Source organism: Catharus ustulatus, chromosome 1 (assembly GCF_009819885.2).
Source record: "Catharus ustulatus isolate bCatUst1 chromosome 1, bCatUst1.pri.v2, whole genome shotgun sequence".
Classification (NCBI taxonomy): domain Eukaryota; kingdom Metazoa; phylum Chordata; class Aves; order Passeriformes; family Turdidae; genus Catharus; species Catharus ustulatus.
The window spans coordinates 109,472,053-109,488,668 of record NC_046221.1 but is presented as its reverse complement, the minus strand read 5'-3'; the positions used below and the strand labels follow the sequence as shown (position 1 = coordinate 109,488,668).

The following is a 16,616-nucleotide window of genomic DNA, read 5'->3' as shown; positions in this document are numbered from 1 at the left end:
TCTAAAAAAGGGCTATAAGTTAGATGACAGCATACTTTTCTGACTCATGAAAGAAAAATTAATTTCTAAAAAATAAAGATTAAAAAAAGAGTATTGAATGCCCACTCAGAGTTTTTTCTTTTCCAATGTGACTTTTGATTTTCTCATAAACAAAGTGCTTTTTAAGATCAGCTGAAAACATCAACTTCTTTCAGAGGTTTTACTTAAAATTATTTTTATCCAAGTTGCAAGATGTGGATCAGAGGAGGAAAAACCAAGTCCTGTCTTTAAATGGGACATAGCACTTAGATAATTCTGTCTTTGAAATGAAAAAAACCCTGGCAGGCTCTTTGCTACCTTTTTCAGTTTCTTAATATAAAAATGAGAGATAAGCACCTGTATGCAATAGTAATTTGTGTCCCTCTTTGCCAGAAATCCAGTATTTATTATCTGCAGATGGGTGCCTAGTTCAGCTCCCATGCTGTTGAATAAGAAAACAATAATACTGAATAAGCATTAAATAGTGAAAGTAAAGATGTTAGAGAGGTGATCATGCTGAGCTTCTAATACACTTGTAAAGTTTGTGGGATGTTTGACTTGTCCTCCTCTGAGACAAAGACTCTGCCCAATGAGATATTTTTTAAGGCTTTGCCTCCAAATACAGTATCCTGGTATGAGCATGCTGCTTCACAGAATAATGAATTCTTTTATCTGTATAAAATCTATGGACCTGTTTCTTGAGTCTTATCCCAGAGGGTGCTATCTCCTTGTGTTAGGTGACCTGTGGAAACCCAGCCTGAACAGAGACCTTGGCCAGACAAGAAGGAGACCGAGAGGGCTCCGGGAGACTTGGCAGCTTTGCTGACGAAAAGAGTTTCTTCTCTCACCTTTATTTGGTCTTGGCTTACTTTACTTAAATCCACTAACTCACCTCTAAGGCTGATATTGAAATTATTCTATCTACTAATTTCACACATAAAGCACCAGAAATGATTATTTGCAGAAATAACCAAATTATATTGGAACAAATAAAACATAATTGAAATAAAATTATATTGAAGCAATATAATTTCAGCCTGGATAATTGAAACCCTTTAGGTACTGTTATGATACCCTTTACAAAGTGAGTTATAAATAAGCACATTATAATGTTAATACATTATCAGTCAAAACCCAGATGAGTCTAGATTTTGCTTAAAGTAGAATTTGCAAAATTTATTTACTCTGCATCACTAGACCACCTTTTAACACTGCTCTCCCCATTGCTGTTTATTTTCTATGCTACTCTTAGTTTATTCTTCCTCCAGCCCACTTAGCCAGTTAGGTATGTTGCCATACACTTCTAAGTCTTCCATGATGCTTGTGTATTTGACTGCATTTCCCAGGTGGAACCTTTTTCTCAGCCTGCTGCTGCAGAGCAGGGTCCCCAATGTCACCCTCTGAGCTGGTAAGGGGTCTGGGCTAGCTTGCTTTGGCAGCTGCTGGCCTGCTGCTTGAATGCCCCTTTTGCTCTGGTTTGCAGAGCCCCTGTGGCAGTGGGGGTACTGAGCCATCCCAAAGTCTCTGAGCTGCTGTAATCCTACTTGGAATAACTGAAGAAGTGTACTGCTGACTTACTGCAAATAGAAAGTGGAGCCAGCACAAAATGGGATTGCAGTAAATGTAGCAGCAAATGTGTACATCAGGGTCTCACAGAGCAGCACTCACACTTCCCTTTGTAGATGCTGGTTGTTTAAGATCAGACAGAAGGGGCACAAGCTCTCCCTGTAGTCTCCAATTTACTCAGATGACTCAGAGAAGCAGCAGCAAATTGCAGGATTTAGTGTCATGGGCTGTCTTGTGTTAGACTGGCTCTAACCTGGGATGTGCAAGCATATCAGCCCATATCACTAGTCCATGCCCCATCCCTGGCAGTGTCCAATGCCAAGATGGATGGAGTCCTGAGCAGCCTGGTCTAGTGCAAGGTGTCTCTGCCCATGGCAAAAGGGTTGAAACTGGATGTTCTTGAAAGTCCCTTCCTTAAATCATGTGACCCTTTAAGTCAAATTATTCTGTTCTTGTGAAGTGGTTCTTCCATGCTCCAGTTCCTGAGGGTGCTGCGCTCCTCTGCAGGGTGAGCAGCCATGCTAAGGCTGCTGCTGTCACCAGTGTCCCTGCTCCTCACTCACTTAGGGAGGGTCTCTGCTGCAGCCTGCAATTGTAGAGACTGCTGCACCTGGAGGGAGACCATCCACTCAGGACACACCAGTCAGAGTGGTGTGAGGCCTGGAAACAGCACTAAGGATGTCCTTCCTCGGGAATATCTCCTGCCTTAACTTGGGTCCTTTCCCATGTGCTTCGTTTATGATGGTACTGATGGGAAGAGTTCCTCTCTCCTTTTGAGCAGACTTCATGAGCTGCAGGTGGGCTCCTTGGCATTGCCTTCAGTTGCTACTTGGATTTTCTTCTTTTTTTCTTCTTTTAATTTTTTTTTTGGCAACTTGTGGCAGGTTCAATCTAGCCTCCAATTTCAAGCAGCTCTGATTACCAGCTCTATGATTTTAAATCCTGCTGCACTGAAATCATCTATTTCCTCATTGCCATCCACATCTATGACTCCTGTTTTACTCTGAGTGCATATGTTACACCATGTGTTGCACAAGAACTCCAGTTTTTAGTGTTTGGCTGGTCTTTGAGCTATATAGAAGTAATGTGTTTGTGATAAGCATAACCATGCTGATTTATTTATGTCACGTTGCTGTAGTTGATGCAGATTCAAGCATGTGTGACAATTGCTCACACTCCCTACCATAACAGAATTACTTAATTAAACAAAAGCTGATTAAGTTGTAGCCCTTGACAGAGGAGAAACAGAACAATTATCAGGACTCTTCTTGGTAGAATGAGACTTGCTAATGCTTCTGTATTTTAAGACAGTAAAACTAGTGCATTACTTACTATTTCAGAGTCATGAAAACTACACACTGTCTAGGCTGATCAAACACAGATTTTTTCAAGAGAAGGCTCCATTCTGGAAGTCTCCAAGGATATTGCTTCCATTTACTACGTGTTATACAAATAGTCTACCATCTCATGTGGTTGGAAGGAAAATAAAAGAAATTAAGCAATCCAGCATCATACCATTGAATGTTTGTCAACATGTGTTCTAAATGGATACATTACTCACTTTGAATCTCCTGCTAACAAAAAATTTCTCTGTCCCCCACACTGCCACATGTATTCTGTTTTTATGTTAAAAAAAATGTCTTGTGAACATCTAAAGATATTTAGGGAGGAATCTGTATTTTCCCACGTGGTTTATAAGCATTTCAACTGCTCATAGAAAGCCACGACTCATTTTAAAATAATTTGAATAACTTATGTTTTAATTTCCTAATGTTTTGACATCTTGAATGTACAAAAGTATCTTGGAATGTATGAACTGATGCTGTGAAAATTTCATTTCTAACGAGAAACTGAATTTTAGGATGGCAATTCTAAATAAAGGATCTGCTGATGATCCAAACCTGATTCTTGTCTCCCACCATTTCTTCAGGCTGGGATTAAACAAAACACTTGTGTTCACTTTATCAATTTTGCTGAAACACATATGTCTATTATTTTTATAGTGGCAGAGTTGCCTGAGTGCATCTGCCTAAATTGCAAGTGAGATTTATCTAGAGCTCTAAACTAAGCCAAGACATTCTACATAACATTTTGTGAGGTACTTAGTTGCTGGCAGGTGTTAAACCATGACAGACACCTTATCTCTTCGCCAGAAAACGTTGTTGAGAAATCTGTTACCTATATGAGAATTCAACCTTTTGGTGAATCATTGGGCAGCCTAAAAAGTTTATTTGAGTAGAGGACTGCATTTCAATTTATCTCTTATGGAGGGCGTCATGAGTTAAACCACAGGCAGCCATAGGTGGAAGCAGCCAAGTGCTACTCACTGGTAGAACTGCAACATTTTGTGGTTCCTCTTTTTGCCCACATTTGACAACCCTAAACTGAAAGGACAACTACAAGAGAAACTCAGTGACTTGATTCTTTGCTTGCCATCTTCAATAGTGCCTTCTTGGTGGTATCAGAGATGATGCAACCTGCACTTTTGTTGGCTCCTTTTGCTCTTTAGGTAATTCCTGGGGCTCCTTAGGTGCCATGCTGGCAGCTGACATACAAACAGGTGATGGCTAGAAGCTGCTGACCTTCCATAGCTCATCATGTAACCCTTTTCTCTCTTCCCAGACTGACAGTGGCAGGTATGTACCAGCCAAATGGCTACCAAGACACAACACTGCTGCAGCATTAGAAGCTCACTGATCCCTCAACTATGCTACAGCTTCTGCTCAGGTTTCCTCTCTGTGTGCCAGAGGGGAGGCAGTATATCCCTGCAGAGAACATTGCTAGGAAGGTATCCTCACCTCCCCTCTGCAAATTAGACCCAAGCAGTACCCTAAAGAGTTTCATTATGTTTTTCATTAAGGTGACTGCACCAACTGTGGTTTAATGGTCTCAAAGAAACATCGTCCTTCCACAGCTTGCTTGTGGTGAGAAATCATGAGAGATGCAGCCTCAGCACTCATCCTCATTTCAGTGCTGCTGCTCCAGATGCTGCACACATTGCAAAGACAGACACAAGGACAGGAACAGTACTGTTTGCATTTTCAAGCCTCAAGGTAGCCTGTAGTGTGAATTACGTTAGCAGTGCCAGCAGTTTTAAGTTTCCAAAACCCAGAGACCTGCTACTATCATCATCTTATGCTGTGTTGCCACAATAAAGTAATAAGCAGTGCCAGACTTTACATGTTCCCATTTTAAGATTTTCAATTGAAATAGAATGTTATCAGCTGTTTATCATCACTCGTGTCCTTAAATATACTGCAGGGAGGTCTTGTTAAGTTGTTTTGTGTAATATTGGGTGTGATGAATTTGAAAGACAGTGAACTAAATTAGCACTTCAGTGCCTCACATGCAGAAAGAGGCTCTGTCAAAGCTGAAGGATGGATCTCCTGTTGGAGGACAAGTGTTCAAGGCTCTGCTCCACAGCAGGCTACTTGCATGGTTTGGAAACATCACTCAGAGGCAGATACTTGCATGCTGTTATCATTGCATACTGGTGCCTACACTGTTCTCTGTTTAAAGAAAATTAAAATCTGATCTTTATACATTTTGTCTGTGGCTGTATCTCTGTTTTTACAGAGGAACATAGCTGTGCTCTGTACCCAAGGCACAATAGAGAAAAGTACATTAAGAGGCCATCTCATACTAATTTAACGGGGACTCTATAAGCATTTTAAATAATAGTTTCTATTAGGCTCTGAGACCAAACTGCATTTCTTTAAAATTAGTTTTGACTGCAAAGTCAGTGAATTAAAAACCTGCTATACTTCTCAGAGAGACCTGAAGTATACTCCAGGAATGAGGGAGGAAGGCTAGTCTACGGTGTTGCAGAATATCATATTATCTCATTAGGGATTTATCCTTGTGGAGCTGACCCTAGCGAGTTTTATGTGCCTTTGCAGGCAGTTTTGTGTGAGACCCTGCCACAGGTTTCTGTGCTGCTCCAAGGTGGGAAGGGAGCTGCTCTGCACCTGTACAAACCACCTTACTGCAAAGTCTTTAGCAGCTCCAAGTCTTGCCAGAACTGACAGTGTTCTGAAGTCCTGCTCCTTTAGATCTGGCTGATTTAGCTTTTGGCAACAAAATGGGAGCTGTATGGAATCATCTCAGCCTGCTCAAAAGCAGGTCAGGTAGGATCATGTCAAATCTTATGAGCAATGAACAAAATGCACTCTGAGGCTGTGTGATGGTATTAAATCATCTGATGTGATGGTGAAACTTGAATGCTGAATGTTCCCTTTTTACTTACCATTTTTTACTTCAGCTATTAAGCTTAGTATGGAAAAGGCTGCTTGTCTAAAACCAAACCATCTCTACCCATTTTTACCTTCCAATATGAGGGTATCAGCTATGTGTCCTCAGTAGAACCAAACTTATCGTATACTCAGGTAACTCTGCTACCATAAAAATAATAAAACTGTGCTTCAGAAAAACTGATAAATAAAGTGAACACAAGTGGTTTTTTTAATCACAGCCTGGAGAAATGGTAGGAGATAAGAAAGGAAAATAGAAAAATTAATGCTCACAAATCTTGAGACTTTTGTGCAGAGGAAGGTGAAGGAAACCTCACAGACTGAGTTATTAGCAGTGATTTTTGATATTTGTTTAGTTGGCACTCTTCATACTCTCCCTAAATAAGTTTGCTGTCTCATTGCAATGTAATTTTAAAAGAATAACAATGGATAAAATCCCATTTAAAAGTAGTATTTTGGCTTTACTACCTCTGTCTAACTAAAATGTAGATAAAACACTAACTAGTTGAAAAACAAATGCCATGTTCCTCTATTTCCTGAATTATCCTGAAATCCAGTCAGATCCTTTCTAGCAGCATAGTTCTGCCATCCAATCTTCAATGCCATTTTACCTGATTGTGTGTGCCTTTGTCAGTTCTCCAGGGTTTCCCTCTGTCTCCATATTTTGAGGGAAAGCTAAATGATAGAAAATTTCTAGAGCTCTCACTTTGACTTTTCTGTTTTGTAGCTTCTAGAAATGGTAAATAGAAATTCCGGTTTCTAAAATGAAATAATAATGGTATACTTTCTGTGGAAGAATTTTTTCCTGTGGCTGTGATAACTTATTTGTCCTGTTAGATTGTGCTTGCACATGCTGTGCATCTTGTTCACTGCTTTAAGCCCAAATTTAAAAACAGTAAGTGATCTGGCTAAAGCATTACATTATTACATTGGAGAAGTGATACAGAAACCTTTTTTTTTGTTCCCTAGAAATAAAAAATCCTGCCCCAAATCTATACTTTTATTCACTACTAAGATTTTACTGGTCAACACTAGCACTTGGTGTTGCATTTTGTGTGAGTTTTGTATAGAAAGAAAAACTGTTCTGCATTATCAAAGGCTGTTCTTCCAGCTGAAATCCAATAAGATTTATCATTCTGTCACCTCCTTTACTTGTAATTAAAACTGTTGCTTAATTGAAGTAGTACTACTACTTCTGAGTAAACTCTTTTGGCTGTTATGAAAATTGCAACAATCCATAATATCTGTATTTCAGACTGCAGACCTGAAGCTATGTCAACAGTTAGCTAATTCGATGCTTCTAAGTGCACTATTGCTCACTGTTGGGCAGCATCAGTTCTTGAAAAGGCTCTTAAAAGTGTATCTAGACAATACAGGTTCATAAATCTGGGCTATAGTCTTTGCAGTAGATCAGCTGATATGTCAACAGTTGGGGAATTTAGTAAATCAGTCCAGCCAAGCAAGCCAGGTTAATGCAAGGATTCTAAATACTTTGCTAGCCAGTGAAAACTGAGCCAGAACTGGGTTACAGTGTGATCACGTCAGCAGCTTCTCCAGAGTCCTGAGGATTTTGTAGCAAACAGCAGCACGACTGAAGTACAATTAGGGCATTTGCCTGTCCTCAGACTGGTCCAAACAGCATCTACACTCATAATGAACAGACACAGCCTCCCTCCTCGATATGGAGGTACTCTGAGGGTTCAGGCAGAAATTAACTTTCCTCTGGAAATTTTATATAAATATCATAGCACTTCTATGCTAAAAACCCCAAATCAAACAAAGCACAGATTTCTAAACCAAAATCTGAATTTTCCACAGCAAAAATGTATGGCCAAATATGCAATCTGAACGTATCTTCAGGGATATTCCATCTCAAATACAGGGACTAATCATTCTTTCATAATAAACATTGACAATTTTTCTAAATTAGTTAATCTGAGTTAATTGAATATTTCTTAATAAACATATGAGATAGCTCATCTCTTCCAGCAACATGCAGGCAGCTGTATACTGGCAAGTAGAGGCAGTTCCTGGTGCTTGTCAAGGACTGTGGAGGAAGCACTAGGTGGCAGGACACCAGAGAGGAAGGAAGAGACTGGACTGGAGGAAAATGCACAAGCATCCTTTAACAGGATGTGCAAATGATGGCCAAGAGGCAGTCAGGGCCAGCTCAGAGGCACTCAAGAGCCAGTCAAAGCACAAACCCCATCACCTGTGGGTATCACCAGCTCAGCTCTTTCCCAGCTGCTTGTGCTAACATCACCAGTCACAGATGCACAGGGCTTGAATCTCAGTCCTTTCCCAACATGGGGGTGTTGGATTAACTTACCCAGCTTAAATTTTAAACAAAGGTTTCTGACTCCTGTTCCATCCCTGCACAAATTGTTCAACAAATAGTTTTAAGTAATAGATCTGCTAAAATAATGACTTGCAAAGACAGAGAGGCAGCTTTCTCTGCTTAGTAATTTATATGCTAGAAAATCACTTCTTGCTGCTGTTATTAAAACATCCAGCTCAACTGATGGAAGTTCATATTTCACATCATTTTTGGCAACACAGGAACAAGCTATAATTTTACTTATTAAACACAAACTGGTATAATTTTGTCATTCAAAAGACTTTGCAGTAAATTAATCATCAGACTAATTACTGGCCTGCTTTGATTTAAGTCAATCTAAGGAGCAACCAAAGGCTTTTTAAAGTTGGTGGGGGTTTAGTTTGTTTTTTTTTTTTTCCCCAGAGCACACTTCAGATGACAGAAGAAATATTTACTAAGAATATTTTAAAAAGCATGTTTCCTCCTCTCAGAATAAAACAAACTCCTGTCACATCTTCATGAGGATTCCATGCCCTGGTAAGTAGAACACAATTTGCTTTTTCCTTTCACCTCCATGGAAGGTTTTAGTGTGGAAAATAACAAACAGGATGTCTTCAGCTCTGTCAATAACTAGAATCTGCATCAGTACCAGGTAACTCTGCTCACATGTATCTCATAAATCTTGCTGGAAGTCACAGGAGAAGGAGCAGAAGCACATGCCCATGGAGAACTGAAAGGAACGGTCCATGCAAATGCCAGCACCAGCTGAGCCACCTGCTCACCGCTTCCTCTGATGCCTAATCCAACCCCATGACAATCCAGGCAGCTCTACAATGGATTTTTGGCAGCTGTGTGCTAGCAGTTTAACAGCAAAAAATGCCACAGTGATGTTCCTACTGTCAGTGCACTGGATGCCACAGACAGGAGGAAAGATATTGCCACTTGGATGTCTCCCTTGCTCAAGAGAACAAGCACAAGTACCTTCTGCTTCTCCAGTTTCAAGACTCTTACATGGCAAATTATTATTTTTTTCTCTTTTCTTATTTTCTTTTAAATAACCTTATTTATTACAGAATTTTGCAGGCTTACTAAATGCAATTGTATTTAGTGACAATTATAGTCCATGTTGCAATGTACTCTAATGTAAGTGAATATGTAGCTAAACATGGAACCACAAGAAAAAATTTAATTGCAACAGAAAGATTTGTCTGCCTACACATTGTGTTTGTTTAATGTCGACTTCTCTTCCCATAGTAGAGAAATGCCACATCCGTATTTAAAATCAGAAGTATTGACAAAATCTACTGAGTGCATAAAGCTGTTTTGACAAAACACGAGTGCCTGCCACGCTGCAGCTAAGAAAATGAAACAGCTCGTCAGTTTACCAAAACTCTGCCTACAGACAAGGTATTCTCCAGGCTTTAGGAAACCTGATGCTTCTCTCATGCAGGAAGAAATCCTCGTCATGATGAACTCAGTGAGAAACCGCTGCTGACTTCAGCACAGCCAAATGCTACGAGACTGACAGGGCTATCATTATGCTTTGAAATTAAGCTTATGCACATGCATTCACATATAGGAACCGCAACAGCAGAAAGGCATAATGCAACAGTTATAAGGGAACTGAAAAACCCAGAAAGAAGATGATGCAGTTCAAGACTAATCTCACAAAAAACCTCATCTGAATAGGAGATCAAATGTTTACAATTTTTTTTCCCCTTAGCACGTCAAATCTTACATTTCTTAGGCTGTCTGTCACAAAATACTGTCAGAAATGGAGACAGAATCTGCTGGTTGAATTACAGTGTGGTTTCTCAAGGACTGAAGCAGTATTTATTTTGAAATGACACATAAATTATTAATTACCTCCTTAAAAGTATAAGCAAGCCTTTGGCTTCATAGCATTTCTATAATCTTTCACAGTATAAAATGAAACAGTTTGTGATATCTGTAATTACTTACCAAACAAAGAATTTTTTTTGTAAGTTTTGTTTGTAAATATTTTATTAAAAAACATCTTTTAATGCTATTAGTCAATACATGTGTAATAATACTTCGATAAAGTATCATGTAGTAATATGTATTTTGGATTCAGGAATGTAATGGTTTTAACTAAATCGTCAGAGCTCTGTTCTGCTCCAGTCTCTTCTAAACTGTCATTTTTTTCCAGAATTTAAACAAACTCATTCTTTGTCAAGGTACGTCATCCTTAAGGCCTTGCAAACGTTTTAGTAATTGAACCAAAACAAAGAGAGAGCTCAGCTTTCTTTCTGAAGACCACGTTGCTTTTGAGCTTATAAAGGTGCCTGCAGCTTTCAAGCAGTTAGTGGCAAATCAGCAAGAAAGAAATCAGAGGAGAAGAAGGGGCACTTAAAAATCAAAACAGTAAAGTGCACAGCTATACCATCCAAAATTGTATTATCTGATCCAAAGAACTTGCTGGACTGTGGATATTTAATACAATTTGGCTTGCATGAAACATACAATCACGATTAGACAGAAAGGATTTTCTTTTTTCTTCCTGAAGTCATCTACAGGATCTATGAAATTCAATTTTCAAGGGTAACATAGTGCAGCTCTTTGGATATTGATTGGTTTCCTAAGTCCACAAGAGATGAAGAAGCGGGGAAGTTGTGGAGGGATGCAAGGTGTCCTCTTGCCGTCTCTGTTTTATTTAGATGTCCGTACTCTCCAGTTCCCCATCCTCCAGCCCTAATGCAGCATGTGACCTAGAAATCATAAAGAGTTTCTCTTTATTTGTGTACTGTCTTTGAGTTTGCTGGGATTGCTCCCCTGTTTGTTCTCTGCTGGTAGCCTTGAGGGGGTCCGTCTGCTCAAATGGTTCCTCCTCACAGTCCTGAATTTTACTGGCTGCGGTGTTGGCAACTGACTCCAAGGAGGTGCCTGCCTCCTCCAAGTGGCTGTAGCCCTTATTGCTGCTGGAAGGCTCAGACTGAGAGCTCTGGGAGTCTGTCCTGGTGATGGCAGAAGGAGCTGAAGGGGGTGATGCCCCCAGATCTAGAGATCTGGAGTAGCCAGGAGATGCCTCTACCAAGAGGCTGGATTTCAGGACCCTCCTGACAGCTGGTGACCGAGGCGGCTCAGGGGAAAGGGGACACCTGGCATCGGGCAAGCAGCTGGTGCTCTGCCGCCTGAGAACCAGCTTGTGCCTCCTCGTCCCACAGCCTCCCTTGATGTGGCTGCTGCTGAGGTCGGTTAGGCTCAGTTCAAACTCCCCTCGTGGGATCTCCTGGGCTCTCCGCTCACAAGCTGGTCTCTGCCAGCCTTCCCCTCCATTGCTGGGCCCCAAGGGCAGGAGGGTGAAGGTGCTCAGTGAAGAGCCGACGATGGAGCTGGCCGTGCTGCACCGCTCGCAGCTCCCCGGTGGGCTGCAGGGCGGGCTGCTGACAGGGCGGCCAGCAAGGGCAGCATGCTCCCGGCAGATGCTGTACACAGCCTCAGCCAGGCTGGGCGGCTGCGGTGGGCTGCAGAAGGAGGAACGCCGCGGTGAGGACACCAGATCCGGTGGGGAAAGGGAGACACCCAGTCCTGGTGGCCAGGAGCTCTTGGCCAGCATGGCAGCAGCACCCAGGCCTTCCCCACCAGGCTTTAGCTCCAGGCCCCGGGAGTGCATGTAGTTGACAAAGCCATTGAGAGGGGCTGAGGCCGGGGTGCCTCCATCCTTGGCCCGCAGGCTGTGGGCATCAATGACGGTGGAGTAGAGGTCACGCAGGTTGATGATCTTGGTCTTCTTGTCGCGGTTTTCGTGCAACACCGCATTGGCGCAGATGAAGAGGAAGATGCCGATACCCATGATCAGAGGGCCCAGCACCTTCAGCTTGTCTGAATGCAAGTAGCTCGAGAGAAGCTGGAAAAGGAAACCGGCTGAGGCCTGGGGGGAGGATGAAGTAGGGGTAGACCCAGTGGTGGCAGCAGTAGCAGAGGTGTTGGCTCCAGGGGGTGACTCCAGGCGGATCCCTGCTCGCACCCTCTCCTGGCTCTGGGAGCGGTTCGGGTGGGTGCCACCTTGTGGCGCTGGGTGCCGGCCCTTGCCAAAGCTGCTTTCTCTGTACACCTGGCTGGGCTTTGGCCAGTAGCCCACCACAGCCAAGGCGATGCCCACCAGCAGTACCAGGATGCCACAGAGGGCAATGAAGCCCGAGATGGAGCACAGCTTGAGCTTGCCTTTCACCACCACCACGTCATTCTTGCGCTTCTTTTTGGCCCTGCGTTTGCGTTTGGGGAGTTGGCTCTGGGGTTTCAAGGGGTCCTGTTTCCTGGCTGAGATCCTCAGGAGGCCTCCAGTGGCAATCATGGCTGGCTACCAGCGCACTGCCCCCCACGGCCACTCCAGCTCCTGCAGTGAAAGGGAGAAGAGAAGAGGATGAGAACCAAGGACAGACCTGCAGCACAAGAGATGTCTCTGCTTGCTCTTCCTCCTTAAAGTCCTGGTAATTAAAACCCCAAACAAGTGGGATGAAGGTTGACACCAACAGGCAGATCTCCCATGCCCACACAGCTCCTGAGCGTGAGAAAGAAACAGGTAGACCAACAGCATCAGAGCAGCCACGTGTCCCACTACACTCTTGCCAAACAGCTAGTTAATTACTTTATACTCCAGGTACATGACAGACCTAGTAGCATTCACTGAGTAAACAAGAAAAAAAGATCTTACTCATTTCAGAAGGAGTTTGCAAAGCACCAGAGCTCAGAGAACACCAAGCCCCACTCCCTAATATGTTCTGGGGTTACAGTGCACACTGATGGTGGTTAGTGACGTCATTCAGAATTTGATGGGATGGGAGAAATAAAAGCAGGAAAGCAGTACAGATATGATCTATAGATAGCATTTGCTTCATTACACTACTTACACATTACTGGAGGAAGGATTAAACATATTACTTGTCTTGCTTAAATGAGTGGGAAAGGAATTACTGTGCAATGCACAAAGGAAACATTTAAACACTGGAAAGTGGTGCCTTGTGAAAGTTTTTCCCAGCCATTTGCACTTGATCTGCAATACTAGAAATTCATGTGGTCCAGAGGCATCCCTAGTTTGGGAACATGTGTGATGTTCCAGGTAACTGTTATGTAACACTGACAAATTCAACCCCCTCCCCCTGCCCTCAGAAAGGGGAGATGGCCGGCAGGTAAGAGATGGAAAGTCAAATCCTATTAAAGGAGAAGTGAAACCCCATGAGTCACCCGGGGAAACCCCAACGAGTGCTTGCAGGGAAACTGGCAGAGGACTAAATGCTAAGCATTTGTGGCTTTTGTTTTACTGGACCATCAGAAGTCATCTCTCTGTTCCCGTGATCTGAGCTAAACAACACAGTGTGTAGGAGCATTTCTGCACTGTGCAATTCTTTTTGGAACCTATTTCTACATGCTACTGAGAAGCAGGATCCCCTCCCCCTTTTCTCTTTCTGAGCATCCTATTATTTTTTTCTTTGACGGGGCAAAAGATGACATCACTGAATATAATACGACTCACAAAGTTCAATTAATTGCACTGAAAGGCGATTAAGTATGCACCAAAAAAAACCTCCCTTGCTCCTCTTTCACTGTTCAGCCTTTAAATCTCATCTCTTTTCTAATGCCAGAATTGCCACATATGCAGTAATATTGTGTCCCATTTACTCAGTTTATATTTTCCCCGGAAAAAAAGATGGGTGTTGTCAGCAAGGACATTGTTAAATTACTCTCCGAGGTACTGCACGCTCAAAACAAAGAGCAGAGATTTCTCTTTCCTACAGCTGAACTATTTACTAAAAATAGAAAAAAAAAAAAAGAATAAAAGGGCATTTCGTTGATGCAAAAGTGTAATTATCGTGGCATGTGTTGCTGTAATTGCCGATTCTTTGATCTCATTTTCTGCTGCCCCACTAGCCAGCTGCCCGTCTCCCTCCACGGCGATAACAGATGGTCATCGGCTCCGAGGAACGCTCCCAGTCCGGCATCGCCTGGCACTTAGTTTCGGCGATGGCGAGAGCAGCGCTCGGCAGGCGAAGGAGGGCACGGCCATGGCCAGCGGCCGCAGTGCCATGGAACCACTCAGCCGGGAGCCGCGGGGGCTGGAGCCACATCCCGCACGAACGGACTGCGACCCCCATCCACCCCCGGCAGCCAGACCCGCAAGAACCACGACCTCGCCCGGCAAAGCCCAAACACCGCTGTAACAGCACTAACAAGACCCGGCTGAACTCCTTCCCCGGGCTCGCAGGCGGGACCCATTGGGCTCGGGCTGCCGGGACGCCCGGCACGGCCCCGGGGCGCCGCTGGCTCCGGCCGGTCCGGCCGCGCAGCTCCCGCCGCCGCGGCACAGCGCCGAGCCCCGCTCACGACGGGGGTGCCGCCGTCACTTACCGGGGAGGGCCGGGGAGAACTCCGGGCGAGAAGCGGGCGAGCCGCCCTGGGGAAGAAACTTTCCAGCCCGAGCGAGCATCCCCGCCCCGCCGCCGCTCACGGCCCCGGGCGGACGGGCGGCGGGGCTGGGCCGAGCGCCGGGCGCCCCGTCGGCCCCGCCGCGGCCGGCCGCCTGCTCAGGCAGCTCCGCGGGAGCGCTGCCCCCTCGCCACGCCGCATCCTCCGCGCCGCGGGGCCGCCCCCCGCAGCAGCGCGCCCGCCCTCCCGGCGGAGCCGGTGCCGGTGCCGCCGCTGCGGGCGGAGCGCGGCTCCGCGGCTGCCGGCCGGACCCGGCGCCGTTGCCAAGCGACGGGAGCCGTGACACAGGGAAATTGCGGCAGGGCGGCCGCCGCCCCCGCCACCTGCGCACCTGCGCCCGCCCGCCGCCGCCTCGCCCCGCAGCCGCGCCGCCCCGCCCGCTCAGGCGCCGCCCCGACCGCCGCGACAGCCCCCGCGCTCCTCTCCGCCACCGCCACCCTGGCTGGCTCATCTTCAGCCCCGTCACCTTGGGGGCTTTCTTCCCCTCCAAGTTTGCCGGAATGCTCAGGGGGAAAGTCAAGAAGCAGGCGAAAAGATGAAGCAAGAGGTTGAAGCACAAAGTGGCAGCTGAGGTCTGTCAGTGGTGTCACCCAGAATCTCTCAGTTTCAGCAGAGAACGGGAAACTATGTTCTCTTTTGGGCTACTTTCTGAAAAGTGATTAAATTGAAGCTATCACCTTAGTGAGACGTAATCTGACCTGTCCCTTCACCCCTTCTCACTGCTCCATTTATTCTTGGGCGAGGACTGCTGCTGATTGCTTTAGTGAAGTCTTATTAGAGGTTCACCATGATCTAGAAAAGCAAATCTCGGGCAGGTTTTCCAGTAAATACACTTTGTCTTGGGGTTGCTCCTGAGTGTACATAGGAGGGTTTGCTGGGGCGGATAGACTGAAAACCTGGGGTTTTGTACAGTAGCCTTAGAGTTGTCTTGAAGATGAAGTTTTACCTAGCCTGAGTGAAACTAGCTTTCTTCTACCTCTATGTCACCTCTTGTATGGAAGACTGGGTAAAACAGCCTGGCAGAAAGCAAAGGGCAATAATGAAAATATTTGTCAAATGAGGTTTTTAAAAACAAGGGCTCCAACACAGATTAGGAAAATTGTAAGGGAGGTCATGCATGTTCAATTAAATTCTATGTATTCCAGCCTCAACAATCCTGTAATTCTGTGTTCACCCAGACCATGCTATTTTGCATCTTTCACTCCAACCATCAGTGCCTGGTTTGAGACCAAACAAATCCTTAAGCTGCACATATGCATTTTAATGTCATTTGCAGTTTGTCTCAGCAAAATCATTCGGGACACATTTTTTAGTACATATATAACTTTTGGTTATGCAACAGGCTTGAAATTTAAGATTTATTATTTAAGAACTTCTTTTAAATATGTGCTTTGAACCCAAGTCTTCTGACATTCAGTAATTTGCTTTGTGTTCAGCCCAGGCTATCAGAGGAAACCAAACATATCACATCTGTTTCCACTGGAGACCTGTATCACATCAATAATGCAGCATCACCAGACTCTCCCTGAAAGACTCCTGTGTAAGAGAGAGGAAGAACAAGACTGATTTTTTAAAGGGCAAAGAACTCTTTTCCCTATCTGAGTCATATTTTCTATTTCTGTCAAATGAAACCATTCTATTTAGCTATCTTCTTTATACAACAGCCCTTTTTTTGTCATATTTTCATTGCTAAAGTTTTGAGTGATTGGACTATCATCACATTCACAGTTTTCAAATAACTCTTAGCAAAATGTGTTGTAGGTGAGGCCAAATCCTGGAAAACAAGAAACATGTTCTTGGATGAAAAGCTTCTGAAGGTGTTGTGCTGTGGCAGCTATCAATGTAATCTTAATTTGCTCTGTGTGTTAAGAACCAGTTGTATGATGGCAGGCTGAATCCCTTGCAGCAAACTACTTTGCCAAGTTATGTATCTCTACCTATGCTACAGATTCTTCTTGTTGGGATAAAAAAAAAAAAGAAGAAAAAAAAAAGCTTTGGGGACTTAAATGAAGCATTTATTT

The 16,616-nt window shown here is 44.2% G+C and overlaps 1 protein-coding gene across 1 annotated transcript; it reads right to left on the bottom strand.

Moving 5' to 3' along the window:
* Window positions 1-9,305: 9,305 nt before the first annotated feature.
* On the bottom strand, window positions 9,306-14,536 carry TMEM200C (transmembrane protein 200C). Its single transcript, XM_033077085.1, has 2 exons — window positions 14,517-14,536; window positions 9,306-12,507 (listed from the first exon to the last, which is right to left on the bottom strand). The coding sequence occupies exon 2, from the start codon at window positions 12,464-12,466 to the stop codon at window positions 10,826-10,828; it is 1,641 nt and encodes a 546-aa protein (XP_032932976.1). The 5' UTR covers window positions 12,467-12,507; window positions 14,517-14,536; the 3' UTR covers window positions 9,306-10,825.
* Between the last annotated feature and the right edge of the window lie 2,080 nt (window positions 14,537-16,616).